Here is a 17672-nt window from a genome sequence, read left to right as displayed (position 1 = left end):
TAGATCTTTATCCTAAACTATGTCTTGAATGTAGTGAAATTTACTCTTTATATGTATTGACCTTCCATGATCCCTAGGTTCTTTAGTCAGAGCAATTGCACCTTTGTTATGACATAATATCTCTAATGAATCTTTGTTACTCACAACAACTCCAAGTTCACCTAAGAAGTTTATGATATATAGGTAGCTTCCTTGGATGCCTCACATGTACCAATATATTGTTGTTAACTAATATATACATAATATAATACACAATAATGTTTTCAAAAAAAATTTATTGTTTACATAGTAAGTTTTATGCATAAATTTCCCTGTTAAGATCAAAGCTAGAAATTGTTATAGAATTGTTTATAAATGTAAAGAAACACTAAATATATTGAGTCACTTCAACAAAATAGGATGTTGTTGAAAACGATTTTACTTCCAAACACATAACATATTTAGTTAACTGCATACAAACATGTATACAATAACATACAAACGAAAACCAAGTAGGATGCTATTAAAATTGTTTAACATGAATTGTTATAAACACAAGCATACACTAATTCTAGAGTGTGTTTGGGATTGAATATTCAAATTGAAATATAACCATATACACTTATACATACAAAGACTTAGTCATAATTTTAAAATTTATCACATATGAATGTTTTAATATTCAATATGCACGGAAGGTAAAGAAATTACACTTTTGAGCATAATCGAAGAGAAATAAGATAACCTTTGTTTTTATTGTGAACAAAAAAAAACAAAACATTGACAGAGACGTTAGAGAGTAAGAGGTAAATTATAAATCAAAGTAAAATGTTTTTATAGGGGAAGAAATAAATATTATGTTTCATATGCACAGATAGAGAATAAATTAAACACATATATTAAGCTAACCAATTAGATTAATGTGAATCTCGATGCTTGTGTTCTAAAAAGTATGCAATGATTCGTATCATATGATAATTCGACTAATAAAGTTCAATACATATCATTTGATGATAGGAATTGAAAATGTGAAAAAAATGATAAAGTGTAGAAGTATTTCTAGTTAAAATTTTATGATTTTCAACAAAAAAATCCGTTAAACAATCCCATGAAATTTCAAATTTGATTGATTAGTAGGGATAAATTATGAATAAAAATATGATTACTTTTTGAATGTATCGACAAGTCCTACTTAATTCCAGGCGTGGCACCTTCTCGTCTTGTACCTCCTGAGATGCAAGTACTTTAGGACCTACTAGACAATGATTTTATTCAATTGAACAATTCATCATGGGGAGTACCTATCTTGTTTATCAAGAAGGATGGTTTACACGGGATGTGCATTGACTACCGGGAGGTTAGTTAGCTCACAGTGTAGAACCGTTATCCACTGTCAAGTATTGACAATTTTTTTGATCAACTTCAGGGCGCATCTTGGTTTTGCAAGATTGGTTTGAGGTCGGGGTACCATCAGATGAGAGTTAGAGTTGATGATGTTCAGAAGACGGTATTCCGAACTCGCTATGGTCGGTACGAGTTCATCATGATGCCATTTGGGCTCACCAATGTATCGGAATCGTTCATGGATCTGATGAATCTAGTGTGTAGATTAATGTTTGACCAGCCTATGATTGTGTTTATTGATTATATATTTGTTAACTCTAAGACGAAGGAGCAACATGCGGTGCACTTGTGGGAGCTTCTTGAGAATCTAAAGAGGGAGATGCTTTATGCCAAATTCTCCATGTGAATTTTGGATGCGAGAGGTTCATTTCTTTGGATATATCGTCAACCAAGATGGTATCTTGGTTGATCCAAATAAGATCAAGGCAGTCATGCAATGGGAGGTTCCGAGGTCTCCATATGATATCTAGTGTTTCCTTAGGTTGGCTAGTTACTACAGGAGATTCATTCAGGTATTTTCGAAGATTATAGTTCCTCTTACACATTTGAGGAATAAAAGTCTCATGTATTAGCGGGGTTCTGAGCACCAAACAACATTTAACACTTTGAGACAAATGTTGTGTTACACACTAGTGTTGACCCTTGCTGATGGTGTTGATGACTTTGTTGTCTATTGTTATGCTTTGATCACAAGTTTGGATATGGTTTCAGATATCAAAAATCAGTATACAAAATTTTCGGATATCCATTATTGAAAAACCCTAACAAAAATCTTACTTTAGAACTATGGAACTCATATTTAGTTACATGAAAATTGTAAGATAAATGTGTACGGTGTAGATGAGACAATAAGAAATCTATATAAAAAAAAGAATCAACCAAATCCTAGTTTATATCAGAAGGCTGTAAATGTCCAAAGTTGAGAAAAAACACTCCACAAAGTTGGAATGGATATTTTCTAAGTCTGAAATAAAAAAGTATTTAATTGCACATGTTTACGTAACAAAAACAATACTCATCCAAATTATTTGATTCTTGACCTTAACATGTAACAATCTCAATCTTCCTAGAAGCTATAGCAAAAATTATTAGCTTATTTAGAGCTCCTATGAAAATGATATGAAGATTTAAAGTTGGCTACTAATCCATTTTTAATGTTGTCAAAAGTTGATGTTCTTTGATTTTTATTGACTATTAAGTTTAAATGATAATTTTGTTTATATTTTCCTATCATTTTACCAATTTTTTTTTTAGAATTGAATGCGGGTGACTAAAATGAGATTATTGTGTGAAACCACAATCAAAGGAAGAATCTAGGAGAAATCAATGGGTTTTAGGCTTTTGATTTGAAGATAACAATTCATTATTTACATGTTGGAAATTTCCAAATTTGGTCATATTATTTGAACCCTAAAATCAATAAGAGTCGTTCAATCAAAAGGTATTTCAATCGTAACAAAACCATAACCATTAAAACGTCATGTACATCACTAAATAAAGGAGTTATTGATTTTTTTTTCAAATACTTAAGGATATTTAGAATTGACACACTTCTTTTGATCAAGTGTCTGAATAGGCATTCTACTTGTTCACTTAGATCTAGGAGTCTAAATTTCATTTATGCTAAGCCTTCTTATATTTGGTCTAAAATTATGCTATCTGGTTTTTTTTTTCTGGTAGGTGATCATGGCATGTAGCTCATGATCCACCTTATTAACTTCAGTTTCTTCTAGTCATTGATGAAAATGTGCATGCTCCCCCGTATCATCTTCGACATCAAAGATTAGCCTTTTGTCTTTGACCACGTATTTGATCCAAGAATGAAAGTCAACAAGGACTCAAACACTTCCATTGTGTTTACTCTCATTTCATTCAACATATTGATGTTTGATTTTGTTCTCTGGCCTTCCTTGACTGAAAAGAACTAATGCTTTTGAAAACTTGACAATGCTTTACAAACAACCTTCTTCATTTTTCAGCCGTGTGATAGATGGACCTTGAAAGAGGATGTCAGCCCATGATTATTGCCTTTTTTGTGTTGAATAACTGACTTGACTTCTTTGGCATAATCCACCGATATTAGGAAGGCATCCATAGTGGTGTTACATAGTTCCAAAAGGCCAACAATTTCATCTAAAATCTTGTTTAGTCAATAGAAATGAGAATAAGGGCTCGATGGATTTCTACATATCATTCAGACGGTTTAGATTATCGCCAACGAATGATGATGATGATGATGATGATGATGATGATGACGATGATGAACAAGATGTGGTGGGTTCTTGAGAAGCTTGGAATATATACAACTCAATGAATACAGATTCCAGGTCTTATGTAGATGGTTAGCTGACGGACTAGACTGTAAACTAACAAATGAAATACATATAACGGCTAGGGTTTCATATTATTATCAAAGAGAAGTACAAATACAATGAAAAGGAAAGACATAATATATAGACAAACTAATTAGGGTTTCCTAGCGAAAAGGCCCAATCATAAAACCCAATACAAAATAATGCCCAAAATATTATTAGGTTAACATCCCCCTTCAAACTCACAATGCAACAGCAATAAGCATTGAGAGTTTGTTAGACAGAAAATGGAATCGAGGAGCAGTCAACGGCTTCGTAAGAATATCAGCAATCTGCAAAGAGGAAGGAACATAAGGAAGGGAGATAGTGCCCTTCTGGAGATGATGACATGTGAAATGACAGTCAATCTCAATGTGCTTTGTGCGCTCATGAAACACTGAATTCTTGGCAATCATTATCGCACTCTCGTTATCACAATACAAAGGGGTAGGCTGAGAGATGTGAACGCCTATATCTGCAAGAAGCCATCTCAACCAAACAATCTCACAAGTGGCGATAGCCATGGGTCGATACTCAGATTCTGTAGAAGATCGAGAAACAACATCTTGTTTCTTGCTTTTCCATGATATCAATGAATCTCCAAGAAAAACACAATACCCAATAGTGGACTTCCGATCATAAATATCACTATCCCAATTTGCATCACTATAGGCACGCAACTCAAGAGAGGATGAAGAAGGAAACATAAGAGTGCGGAACTGAGTACCATGTAAATATCTCAAAATACGAAGAACAGCTCCTCAATGAACAGTAGTAGGAGCAGTGACAAACTGGCTAACCACATGAACTGCATGAGCAATATCCGGTCTAGTGACAGTCAGGTAAACCAAACTCCCAACAATGGTACGATAAAGACTTAGATCTGATAATGGGACACCATCAGTTGGAGAGTACTTTGCATTACTCTCTATAGGCGTATCAACTGTTCGATTATCCGTGAGTCGTGCACGTTCAAACAAATCTGAAATATACTTCGTTTGAGATAAAAGATAACCCTTTGGAGATTAAGCAACTTCAATCCCCAAGAAATAACGAAGTAATCCCAAGTCTTTCATAGCAAAACGGTGAGCCAAATCACGCTTTAAAGACTCTATACCATCATGATCATCACCAGTAATAATCATGTCATCGACATACAAGGAAAGAATAATCCGCCCTGCATTCGTACATCGAATAAATAGAGCCGAATCATGGTTACTTGGTTGAAAACCAAGAGAAGTAATCACCGTATAAAATTTCTCAAACCAAGCATGAGGGGCTTGTTTGAGGCCATATAGAGCCTTCCGAAGTCGACAAACTTCACCTGGTCGGTGAGCAATACCAGGGGGAGGTGACATGTATACTTCTTCATGAAGATTGCCATTCAAGAAAGCATTCTTGACATCCATTTGATAAATCTTCCATTGACGAATGGAAGAAACTGCAATCAAGGTGCGAACAGTCGTCATTTTTGCAACAGGAGCAAACGTCTCCTCATAATCCATACCATACTTTTGCGCATAACCTTTCGCAACAAGTCTGGCTTTATAACGCTCAACGGATCCATCAGACTTTGTTTTGATTTTATAAACCCAACAACAACCAATTGTGTGTTTTCCAGGTGGAAGCGGAACCAGAACCCATGTATGAGTCTGATAAAGAGCCGCAAGTTCCTCAGCCATAGCGGTCTGCCAAAGTGGATCAGAAATGGCCTCTATATAGGATGTTGGCTCAGAGAGACGATGTACATTAGCAATAAAAGAGGCAAAAGCCGGTGAGTAAGAGGAATAGACAAAGTCAGGAAGCTTTGTGGACTTCTTATAACGATAAGGTCTCGATGGAGGGGGGTCTTGATGATTTGTAGGCAGAGGATCAACGATAGGTGCTGGATCAGCCACATGTGGTGAATCAGCAGCAAGTGGTGGATCAGTGACATGTGGTGGATCATCAATGTCAATGCTAAATGGATCAATAGTATAGAGCTCCTCTCGGGTTGCATCATGTGACTGAACAGGAATGTTATAGAATGGAATATGCTCCAAAAAGGTGACATTGCGAGATACATACAGTTTCTGATTGGAAGGATCATAGCACCGATAACCTTTCTGACCAATACCATATCCCAGAAAAACACAAAGAGCTGATTTTGAAGACAACTTATCTCTCTCTACATGAGGCTTCAAGACAAAACATGTACACCCAAACACTCGTAATGAAGAATAATCTGGGAGTTGTCCAAACAACATTTCATAAGGAGACTTACCCGAAGTGTACGCAGTAGGAATGCGATTAATAACATAAGTAGCAGTATGAGCAGCTTCTCCCCAAAACATATTGGGAACTTGAGCAGAGAGTAGTAAGGATCTAGCAGTTTCTAGGAGATGTCAATGTTTTCTTTCTGCAACACCATTCTGTTGAGGAGTGTCTGTACAAGATGATTGATGTATAGTGCCATCAGATGCCAATAATTGTTTAAAATCATTGGAGGTAAATTCTCCTCCCAGATCACACCGAAAATATTTTATGACAGCAGAGTGTTGAGTCTTGACAAGAGCTCTGAATTCACTATATATGGTGAAAAAGTCAGACCCGCGCTTCATAAAATAAACCCACGTATAACGAGTGTAATCATCAATGAATGAAACATAATAGTTAGCTCCTGACTTAGAGGTTATCGGAGAGGGACCCCACACATCAGAATGCACAATATCAAAGGGAGCAATAGAACGAGTGACACTTTTATTAAACGGTAAAGCAGAAAATTTTCCCAGTTTACAACCACAACAATCAGAAATATCATCAAATTTCAAAGAGCCTAACACACCAGTGGAAACCAAAACTATAAACGAGACGTTGAAACATGTCCCAAACGAGAATGCCAAAGATAAAAAAGGAGACGATGAAGGGTCTAAACGAAAAGACGACAAATCGACACTAGATGCAGCAACATCAGCAACATGTAGCTGCTCCAAGACATAAAGCTCCCCAAGTCTACGGCCTATCCCAATCACCCTCCGAGACCGAATGTCCTGTACACAGCAGAATTAATCAGAAAAGAAGACCCAACATCCAGATTTACACAACTGACTGACCGATGCAAGATTCAAAGCAAGTATAGGAATGTAATACACATCTGTTAAAGATGTATAAGGAGTGACAATAGAACCAACACCCTCTACTGACATGGGTATAGCACTAGCAGACATAACAGAGACAGGTGTACGAGAAGATAATGAAGCAAAAGATGAAAAATGTGGTGACATGTGATGAGATGCACCAAAATCCAATATCCACAAGGATGAAGGAATACCTAACGTGTTGGATGAAGACAGACCTGAATGAGAGATGGAAGCTGGCATGGCAGTTGGATTGGTAGCTAAGAACTGTCTGAACTGCTCAACAATCTGTGGATCCAAGGCTGATGGTGGTGTGAAATCTGTTTCATTCTCAACTGAAGGTGTAGCAGCAGCGTACTGTGCTGGCCTAAAAGATGAAAAAGAGGGACGTGATTGTCCAGAAGACTTGTTCTGCTGTGAAGACTGAGAGTATGCTGGTGATCTTGTTTGTTGTTGCTGTTGATTTCCCTTGCTTGTCAGTAAAGGACAATTTGCCTTCCAATGGTTTTTCTTCTCACAGAAAGCACACTCATCAAATGCAACTCTGGGACGATGTTGGTTTGAAGATTGGGGTCGTTGTGAAACTGCAAAGACAGCAGGAGTGGCTGTCTTGGGAGCTTTGTCAGCATGGGACTTGATACGAGTTTCTTCAGCAATCAACTCGTGAACAACCGAATCAACAGTGGGAAGAGGTGTACGATGCAAGATTGATCCATGCAGACCTTCAAAATCTGAACGTAATGCCATCAAGAACTGAACCAAACGTTGCTCTTCGCTTCTATCAATATAAGGCTTAAAAGCCTTCAACACATCAGGTTCTGTAAGAGCTAACTGATCCCACAAATCCGACATAGCTGCATAAAATTCCTGAACACTAAGATTGTTCTGTTGGAGGGCTCGAATATCAAACTCTAACTAATACTGCTTTGCAAAGTTAGACTCAGTATACAACCTAGCCAAGTGATCCCAAACCTCTTTTGTCGTGTCATACTTCGACAACTGAGTACCAATAGACTGGACGACAGAATTATTAATCCAAGCAATGATCTTGGAGTTATCAGTCTCCCATGAATCCAGTAAGGTTTCATAATTAGCGGCCTTCTCGTCTGTTGGTTTCTTCTTGTCACCTGTAACAATCCCCCACATAGTCTTGCCCCGCAAGAAATTTTTCATAACATAACTCCAATAGGCATAGTTTTTGCCATCAAGTTGAATACTAATGGATTGAAGAGAATCATCTCTTGGGGCCATATTTCAATATCAGTCAAACAGTAAATACGAGTAATAGCAAAAAATGATCAAGATCTCGAAATCAACAAAGCTAGACGAAAACGAAACCCTCAAAACCGACAAACGAACAAATCAAACCAAACCAAAAATACAGAAACGAGCAAAAAAGGCATATCCTAAAATTGCAAATGGTGACAATGAACAGTACACGTGAATAGTGCTGATGAATAGTAACCGTGAACAGTACTCGACGGTGAACAGTATCGATGAACAGTAACCGCGCGATGAATAGTAATCGGTGAACAGTAACTCCGATGAACAGTAACCACGCGATGAACAGTGTCGATGAACAGTACTCCCCCCCCCTCCCCCCCCCCCCCCCCCCCCCCCCGATGAACAGTACTCGCCCAAAAAACAAAACAAAATGAAAAACTACAGATAATCAACCGAGCTCTGATACTATGTAAACTAACAAATGAAATACATATAACGGCTAGGGTTTCATATTATTATCAAAGAGAAGTACAAATACAATGAAAAGGAAAGACATAATATATAGACAAACTAATTAGGGTTTCCTAGCGAAAAGGCCCAATCCTAAAACCCAATACAAAATAAAGCCCAAAATATTATTAGGTTAACACAGACATGAAATGGGGTTTTATGTTTGGTAATAAATGTTGGAGTGTAAACCCAGTCGTATATCGGCAAAAAGAAAAATTGGAAGTTGGCTTATAAGGCAATGGGTAATCATTTCGATCACCAATTGGTTTTAAAAAATGGAACTTCGTTGTTCTTCTATGTTAAGCAAGTTTGGGGTAGTTGTGAACCTAACAAATGGTATCAGAGCTACGGTTGTAGCCTAAATGATGTGGTCGGCGCGCAGTGGTGTAATACATAGTAATTCCTAGTTCAACGAACTTGATCCTGAAGTCTTGTATCGAAAGTCTTCATGACGGCCCCAGGTCAAGTAAGTGTGCCCCGAGAGTATCGACGGTATGAAAAAGGATTGGATCTAATGAGCAGTCGTTGAAGGGAAGGCCAATGGCGGAACTTGGGTTTGAGGGGAGGATTGTTGGGCTCCAAACCCAATCCCACATCGACAAGAAGAAAAAATACATGTTAACATATAAGGCAATGGGTAATCTTTTTTCCATCACAAATTGGTTTTAGAGAATAGAATCTCATTGTTGTTTTATGTGGACCATGTTTGGCTAGTATCGATCATAACAGTAATAAACTTTTCAACTGATTACAATTACAAACACGGAATAAATAGTTCCATTAATTTTGGTGTTCAATATTAGTGTAATCTTGAATTAAATGTGATTGCTGGCCACGTATGCATTGTTTCACTTCCTTACATAATTACAGCTCATTTTTCATTATTCTATTCCCTAAACTCCAGCCTTCACATGCCTTAATTAATATTAAAACGAATGAAATTAATTTTTTTTTGCATCGCATGATCTGAGTTTTGATTTGCTGAATTAATTTAGATATAATACTTTGATACAAGTCACAAGTGGCATTGCGTAAAAAAAATTATATATACCCAATGCACGAGTGATAACATGAATAAATAACCTTTGGTTGATTGTAGGGTTGGGAGGCATTGGAAATTGAGGGCACTCTCCATGTTTAGATGCTCTTAAAGAGAATCTAGATCTGCTGTGATTCTTCTTTTGTGCTGAAACCTAACTTAATGTATTGCATCACTTTCAAAGAAAAAATGACGTTAGCTTGTTTCATTGTCGAATAAAAAGTTTTTTGGTAAAGGCCAAAGGGTAGATTCAAGTGCCAAATCCACAGCTCATTTCTCACAATTCTGTGTCCTACATTTTTTAACTACATTTCTCAATTGGAGACATTAACTTGTTTCATTGAATGTATGATCTAGTGCCCACCCAACCCTATTTTCAGGATTTTCAATTGAAGAGAGCACATGACCCTACGATTTCACCCCAACCTTATCCTTCTTAACTCCGAAATCATCCCATGTGACGCCCTAAACCTAAAATCAACACTTCCTTGATCACCATTAATATTCGACTGGAATTCCCGAATTCGTCCATGATGCCCAATTGATAAGCCTCCTCTTGGACTATTTCCACTATTTGGCAATCCCTCCTTCGGCAATTAAAACTTCCAATAATCCCTCCCCCATTCCTTATAATTAATATGTAGTCCACACCATCACTGGAGAAAGAAAAAGCACCAGCTCCGTATTGGAAAACCGAACTTAGAGTGTTTTTAACGGGTACATAGCTTTTCACAAACAACCATTTTTCAAGTAGATTAGTATTGAAATGTTTTAATAATACGAAAATGAAAATAGAGGCGTGATAGGAGATATGTCTAACGATACAAAAAGTAATTAAATATTTATTACTCAACTTCAGTGTGCTGTCTAATAATCTAAATTATACAAAAAGTAAACAGTTATTAATCACCTCAAAAATGTTGTTTTTGGTTTATAACTTTATACAAAAATTATTTCAATGTTTACAAAAACTATACTCAATAAAAATTTCTGTACATCACTACAATATGCATTCTTGACTTTTTGCTAACAGCTGAGGATATTTAGAATTGACACTCTAGTTTTGATCAAGTATCTGCAAAGGCATTCTAATTGGTCACTGATATCTAGGAGGCTAAATTCCATTTCTGCTAAGCCTACTTTTATATTCTCTACAACTGAGCTGTCTGAGTTGGTTTTCTTGTAGCTGATTACAGCATGTAGTTCATCATCCACCTTCTTCAGTTTATTTTCTTCGAGTGTCTCATAACACTGCACACGCTTGCTGCCTATCATTTTGGAAACCAAAGACCAACCTTTTGGCCTTGAGTGTGTGTTTGATGCAAGAATGAAGGTCAACAAGGATTCAAACACTGCCAAAGTGTTTAATCTCATTTCTTCCAATATATTGATTCTTGATTGTGTTATATGGATGTGGCTTCCCTTGACTGATGATGCCCCTTGCTTCTGCAGAACTGACAATGTTTTACATACAACCTTCTTCACTTTTCTCCTCTGGGATAGATAGTCCTCGATTGAAGAGGTTAACCCATGATTAGTACCTGTTTTTCGGCGAATAACCGATTGGAGTTCTTTGGCACAATCCATGGATATGGACAAAGCATCCTTGGTGGTGCTACACAGATCCAAAAACCCAACAAGTTCATCTAAAAACTTATTGAGTTGTTCTTTGTAGCATCCTTGGGCTAAAGATTGTTGAGTGGATGGCAATGTAAGGAATGGCTGAACAGATTCATACATATCATTTAGGCAATTTAGTTTATTGCCTATCAATGCTGAGGATGATGATGATGAACAAGATGTGGTGGTTTCTTGAGAATCCTGAAATCTGTACAACTTATTGAATATGGATTGTTGGTGTGATGTAGAAGGTAAGCTTTTGGATCGGGCATGGTAATGCGGTTTATTATTTGAAGAAATATTGGCCATCTGTTTTGTAAGATCTAGAAGCTGAGAAATTGATTTATCGTTTGTTGTCTTTCTTGTAACTTGGTGTATATATAGTTGGAGTTTTGGTTATAAATCATAATGTGACCCTGAATTAAGTTTAACTGGTCACCTACTTCTGTGTATTGTCTCCCTCCTTTCCATATCCACAGCTCATTTCCAATATTCTATTTCCTACCTCAATATTCACATGCCTTAATATATATTGTATGACATGTATCTTGCTTCTGACAATGCTTGATCTGGGTTCTGATTTGCTGAATTGATTAATATACAAATACTCTGGCAGCATCTGCATTAATTTAGCAATAAATATCGATATATACACAACGCACGAGTGATAACATAAATAAATGAAATTTGGTGAATGGTTGCTTCCAAATTGAAGACATGGTAACCTGAGGACACTATGTAATAATGTAAAGATTTGTTGACAAAGAATCTATATCTGCCAAGATCCTACTTTGGTGGTGAAACCTCATTTAAGGTGTGGCATCACTTTCACGAATTAAAAAATAGTAATAACATTAGCTGGTTTTCGGGCTGAAGAAAAAGCCTTGGAGTATATTGGATATTTTATGTGTGTGGAATTTTGGAGCCTAATCTTCCCATTAACCACTAGCAACTTTTAGGTCAAATTGTGAATAGATCTCCATATACGATTGTAACTTAAAGCAGAGAGCATGTGTTTGGCGGCTACATACGTTAATAAAATCTCTGATCCCCGGTTCGTTTGTGGATTAGCCGATGACTCTGATCGTATGAGCCACGTTAATTCTTTGTTTTCTTTTTATTTTTCTTTTCATCTTTATCATGTGTGTTTGTGTGTTATTTGATCCTTAAGCCTAACAATGTGTTAAGTAAATTGTCAAATTAGTACACACTTAGGCTCCACAAAGTTTAATTTTGTGACCGTTTGTGATCTATTGCACCTTACAAAAAAAAGCTTATAATAGTCAATATTCAGTAAGTTAGATGTCAGACGCTAGAGGGAAACATAATTTGTTGCCAGAGATAAAAGGAACAAAATTTGTGAGTGTCAGCAGATCATATGTTGTACATGTATAAATCTTTGTACGGAGCTTGTTAGGCCATCCGGTATGGGGACGTGAAATCAAACGTGGCAAAGAAAGCCACATGTAAACACCACCCCTAAGGGGCGTAGGTTTCATGTTAATTGGCCTCGGCTACGAACGATCACTAGCAATTGGATTGGTTAATGAAATTTTGACCATTTGTTTTGTGTACATTGGCAAAATTAAAAAAATAATTAAATGTAAACTTAATCCATTTACTTGTAAATACAATTACACTTAAACATATTTTTTCATCATACAAACACTCTTTCAATATGGAAAAAAATGGCTTTAATTTCTTCCTCTTCATCCCATGATAATGATTTTGATGATGATTTGGTTTTGCATATGTTGTTGTCAATGGCACCCGACATGTAGCGTCAGAGATCCGAACATTCAAATGTCAAGAAGACGCATAGAACTTCAATCAACTGGGATCGTATCGCAACAAGAATATAAGTCAAAGTTCATTCATTTCTTTTCCCTTTTCCCTAACAGGAAAAAGCGATATCTTTGGCACCATCGGTGATATTGTGTTGACTTATAGTGTTGGGCCGAACCAGTAGTAAATTGATGTGTTCAATAAGTAAGTCTTATGAGCTCGTTACAAATCAGGAAATCAGAAAATAGAATTTTGGACAATCAGATTGATTCTAATCCATGTCTCGTGTCCATATGATATGTTGTAGAACGAAGTAATATTTGATCTGTTATCGTAAGACCAATGTCTGATCATATCTCTGGAGTTGCTTTAGGAAGCACCCTTTGCTATTTGATTTAAAAGTTATACTTCCAATTGTAACTGTAGACTTATCCAACTAGGAGACTATTGGATTAGATGTCTAAGCCATTAACTACATTAGTATATACTTGAGTTAAAAGCAAAGTCTTTTCGGGTTGTCATCAAACATAGCAATTGACTAGAATGACTTTTGGAGAGAATGAGAGGTTGGTTTATTAATCTTTTGTAAGATTAATAACTAGCAATAAATAATTTATTACTATATTAAGAGATTAATATATTAATTAGAAAAATTATTATTTAAATAAGAGTTTATCAGAAGTTAATTAGAATTAATTTTCGGATTAACTAGATTAATTAATGTGTAAGGACGAAAACTTTAAGTGTTCAATAATTAGACACGAGAGGAATTCTAGAAGGATCCTAGGGTTGGCAAAAAATTTGAAGGCTCCGTTAGGGATTCTAGATTATTCAATATAGATAAAACAGATAATTAGGAAAATAGATAATTCCATATTTGAAAAAATTTTATTTTATTTCAAATTAGGGTTTCTACGGTTTTCCTATCAGCTATTAATAGGGTGCTTTAGCTACCTATTCTTGGCCATTGATACTCCTAAAAGGATAGCCGGAAATTCCATTCCCTCTATACTATCCTCAAGTTTTCTTTGTTACTTGGGTTTGGGTGTGAACCATTAGAGGCACAAGATTTGTGGTGCTTGGTTCCAAGAGCTTTTGAAGAAGGTTTTTCATTGATTATATACAAGAATAATCAAGAGGTATGTAAAACCTAACTCTTTTATGATTTTTTAAAATCCTAGGGTTTGTATAGGGTTCTTTCATGTTCAGAGATTATAGCATCCAATATTGAAAACATAGATCTAATTAGGTTACATGTGAACTTAAGAGTTAGGTTATTTTCCACCACATGAATTTTGTAACTTATAAAACCTATCTTTAACACTATTCAAATAAAAAGCCTCACAAACCTACTCATTTTGGGTCCTTATACAGGATGTGGTTTTCACATTTGCTCTAATTTGTAGGGGCTAAGATAAAGTGAGGAGGTGGAGCATGGAAGGATGAATCTGATCATGGGCAATAAGCGATCTTTTCCTCTTACCAAGATTGGAACTTATGGTATTGAGGTTAATGGTGATGTTAGATTAGATTTTGTTGACTGCTGCTATTAGTTAGAAATGACACGAAACATTATTTCTTTTCATTCAGTATGTAGACAACGTTTTTGATATTTGTTTAATAATGTGAATGGAGCGATTTTTGGTTTATAAATTTGGTATTTTTGTATTTTTAAGCTTTAACTTCTAATGATGTGTATGAAACTATGATTTGTGTTGATAACTTAGGTAATAGTCTCTTCCATATTGATTCGTCTAATGGTTTAGACAAGGCATGCTTGTGGCATTGTCGTGTTGGGCACATTAACAAGAAACTGATCACCCAAATCCAAAATGATGGAGTGTTGGAATTATCTGAATTCAGGCCAGATGATAAAGGTTTGATGGATCTCACACACACAAATGTGAAACAGGCAAAGGTTTGATAGATATCAGATAGAAAAATGTGTGTGGAACCTTCACATCCACCACAAGGGGTGCTAAACGATTTAATGTGACATTTATAAATTATTATAGTAGATATGGGTATATCTATTTAATGAAGCATAAATCAGAAACCTTTTAAAAGTTCAAAATTTTAAAAATGACGTCAAGAATCAATTAAATAGCAAGATAAATATGCTCTGATCTAATAGAGGCATAGAGTATCTTACTATCGAGTTCCACGACTATCTTAACGAATGTGTAATAGTTTTATATTCGACTCCTCCTAGGACACCACAACTGAATTGTGTGCCAAGAGGCGTAATCAGACCCTGTTAGACATGGTTCATTCCATGATGATTAGAGATTCTCTTCCTATATCTTTCTGTGTGTATTCCATCAGACCCTGTTAGACATGGTTCATTCCATATCTTCCAATCTCTAGCATAACAGCCATCGTAAATAGGATGAATTCTAACATAGTAATCACATAACACCCATCCTAAAACAGGATGAAATCTAACATGGCAATAACAAAGCAACCATTCTAAACCATGATGTAAATCATAAAGGGCCGGCCTTAGTGCTGTACACCCTATCGATATAGTGAGGATAACTCACCTGGCAGATGTCGATTCGAAATGCAAACTCCGACTATCAGATCACTTGACACCGGCTCCACCACCTATAACCATAGCACAATATACTCATAAGTTCTTACTCTTATGAGACACCCCATAACCTCTTAGTGATTCCTGATCAAGGTCAAAATCCTTAGTCAAGGTCAACAGTCCATGTTGACCTCAACTCACCAAGTACACTCGGCCACTCGCCGAGTCCATGGAACACATTCCAACTCACCGACTCATCAGAGTGACTCGTCGAGTTCCTTCGAATCCTGATCAATCCTTAAGGCCACCCGTCGAGTGTCCTCCTTGCCACTCGACGGGTACACACGCATGTATATCCTAGGGAAAAGCCATCCGACTGGCCGAGTTGCTCTTCAACTCGTCGAGTTTAATGGTGATCTTCATCGGACTCGTCGAGTTGTTCATCCAACTCGCCGAGTTCAATGACCATCTTCATGTGACTCGCCGAGTTCATTCTTGGGACTCGCCGAATCCATCCAGTCCTCTTTCCATACAGACTTGTTTTCAGCCATGCATCGGCTCCAAATCACACATCCAAGCTTCTAGGGCATAGTTACCACGTAAAGTTGCAAACTTTACGTGCATGCATGGTTATAAAGGCTCCAAATGTCTATTTTAAGTTCTTAATGGAGTTTCTAGTCCAAGAGGGACTTCAACCACAACCAATACAGCCACTTTATGACTCTAGCATCCAAGGAGGGTCCAGATCTGAAGTTACAACTTCAGATCTAGCCCATAGCTCAACATCCCAACTTGAAAATTCATAAAAAGCCCTAGAACTCAACAAAAAGGGAAGAAAAGGAAGTAAGAATGGCACTTTGATACCTTCAAACGATGCTTGCTGAGGCAAAACCCGCTTCCCACTCCTTTCTTGCTTCAATTTCCTTTGCACTCTTAGCTTCCTTCCTCCAAGATCCTCTTTTCCAAGCTTCAAACCCACACCAAGGCACACACACACGAATTAGGGTTTTAAGGGTTATCAAAGACAGTAAGGAGGCCCAAAGGAGGCTGAGGCTCCTTTAAATAGGGGTGAAAACCCCGAGATTTAGGGTTTCAACTACCAGCTCCTACTCGTCGATTCCCAATAGTGGACTCGCCGAGTAGGTCACTAAACACGTGTTCTCACCCCGCTGCTACTCGACGATTAGGTCGACCAACTCGTCGAGTAAAGCTTCGTCCAGAAATTCTTAATTAATTAATACTTGAGGATCGGAGCGTTACAGGAAAATTCGAAGAAATTAGAGCTACCTATTCAAAGAAATGCCAAGTTGAGTAAGATTCAAATCCTTACTATAGATGAAGAGGTAGCAGAAATGAGTCGAGTCCCACATGCCTCGGCTATAGGATCGATGATGTCCACTATGACGTGCACTCGCCCTGATGTGTCTCTTACTTCAAGCATGGTTAGTCGATTTCAGGGAGATCCTGGCATAGATCAATGGATAGCAATTAAAAACATTTTGAAGTACCTGAGAAGGTCAAAGGACATGGTTCTAGTCCTTTGTGCAGTGAGACGTTGAGAATGAGTGGGTATAGTGATGCCACCTTTCAAACAAATAGAGACAACTTTCATTCTTAATCTGGATGTGTGTTCCTATTAAATAATGGAGTCATTACTTGTAAAAGTTCCAATCAGGACACGACGGACGAGTCTAACTGGGAATCATAGTACATAGCATCAAGTGAAACATCAAAGGAAGCTGCTTGGATGAAGAACTTCATCGGTGATCTCAGAGTAGTTCTGACCATTTAGGAGACAATGGAACTTTTCTACGATAATGAAGTAGCGGTTTCTTTGACCAAAGAACCGATAGATCATGGTAAATCCAGAAATATCGACAGAAAGTACCATTACATTCTACATAGAGTTAGAAAAGGTCATATCCTGGTGAAGAGAGTGTCATCATAAGAGAATCCTGTAGATCCTTTCACAAAGGCTCTGAGTAGGGTTAAGTATAATCAAGATGCTAGGAGCATTGGTTTTGAGAGATGATATTAGTTTTAGTAGTTAGATGATTTGTTTGAAACTTTTAACATAATCAATGAAATTAACTTTGGTGATTAAATAATAA

At 36.9% G+C, this 17672-nt stretch overlaps 1 protein-coding gene across 1 annotated transcript; it reads right to left on the bottom strand.

Annotated features, from left to right (window-relative positions):
- Positions 1-10571: 10571 nt before the first annotated feature.
- Positions 10572-11552, bottom strand: LOC111899735 (uncharacterized). Its single transcript, XM_023895585.3, has one exon. The coding sequence runs from the start codon at positions 11550-11552 to the stop codon at positions 10650-10652; it is 903 nt and encodes a 300-aa protein (XP_023751353.1). The 3' UTR covers positions 10572-10649.
- Between the last annotated feature and the right edge of the window lie 6120 nt (positions 11553-17672).

This window comes from Lactuca sativa, chromosome 4 (assembly GCF_002870075.4).
Source record: "Lactuca sativa cultivar Salinas chromosome 4, Lsat_Salinas_v11, whole genome shotgun sequence".
NCBI lineage: Eukaryota > Viridiplantae > Streptophyta > Magnoliopsida > Asterales > Asteraceae > Lactuca > Lactuca sativa.
This window is presented reverse-complemented; position numbering and strand designations above follow the sequence as displayed.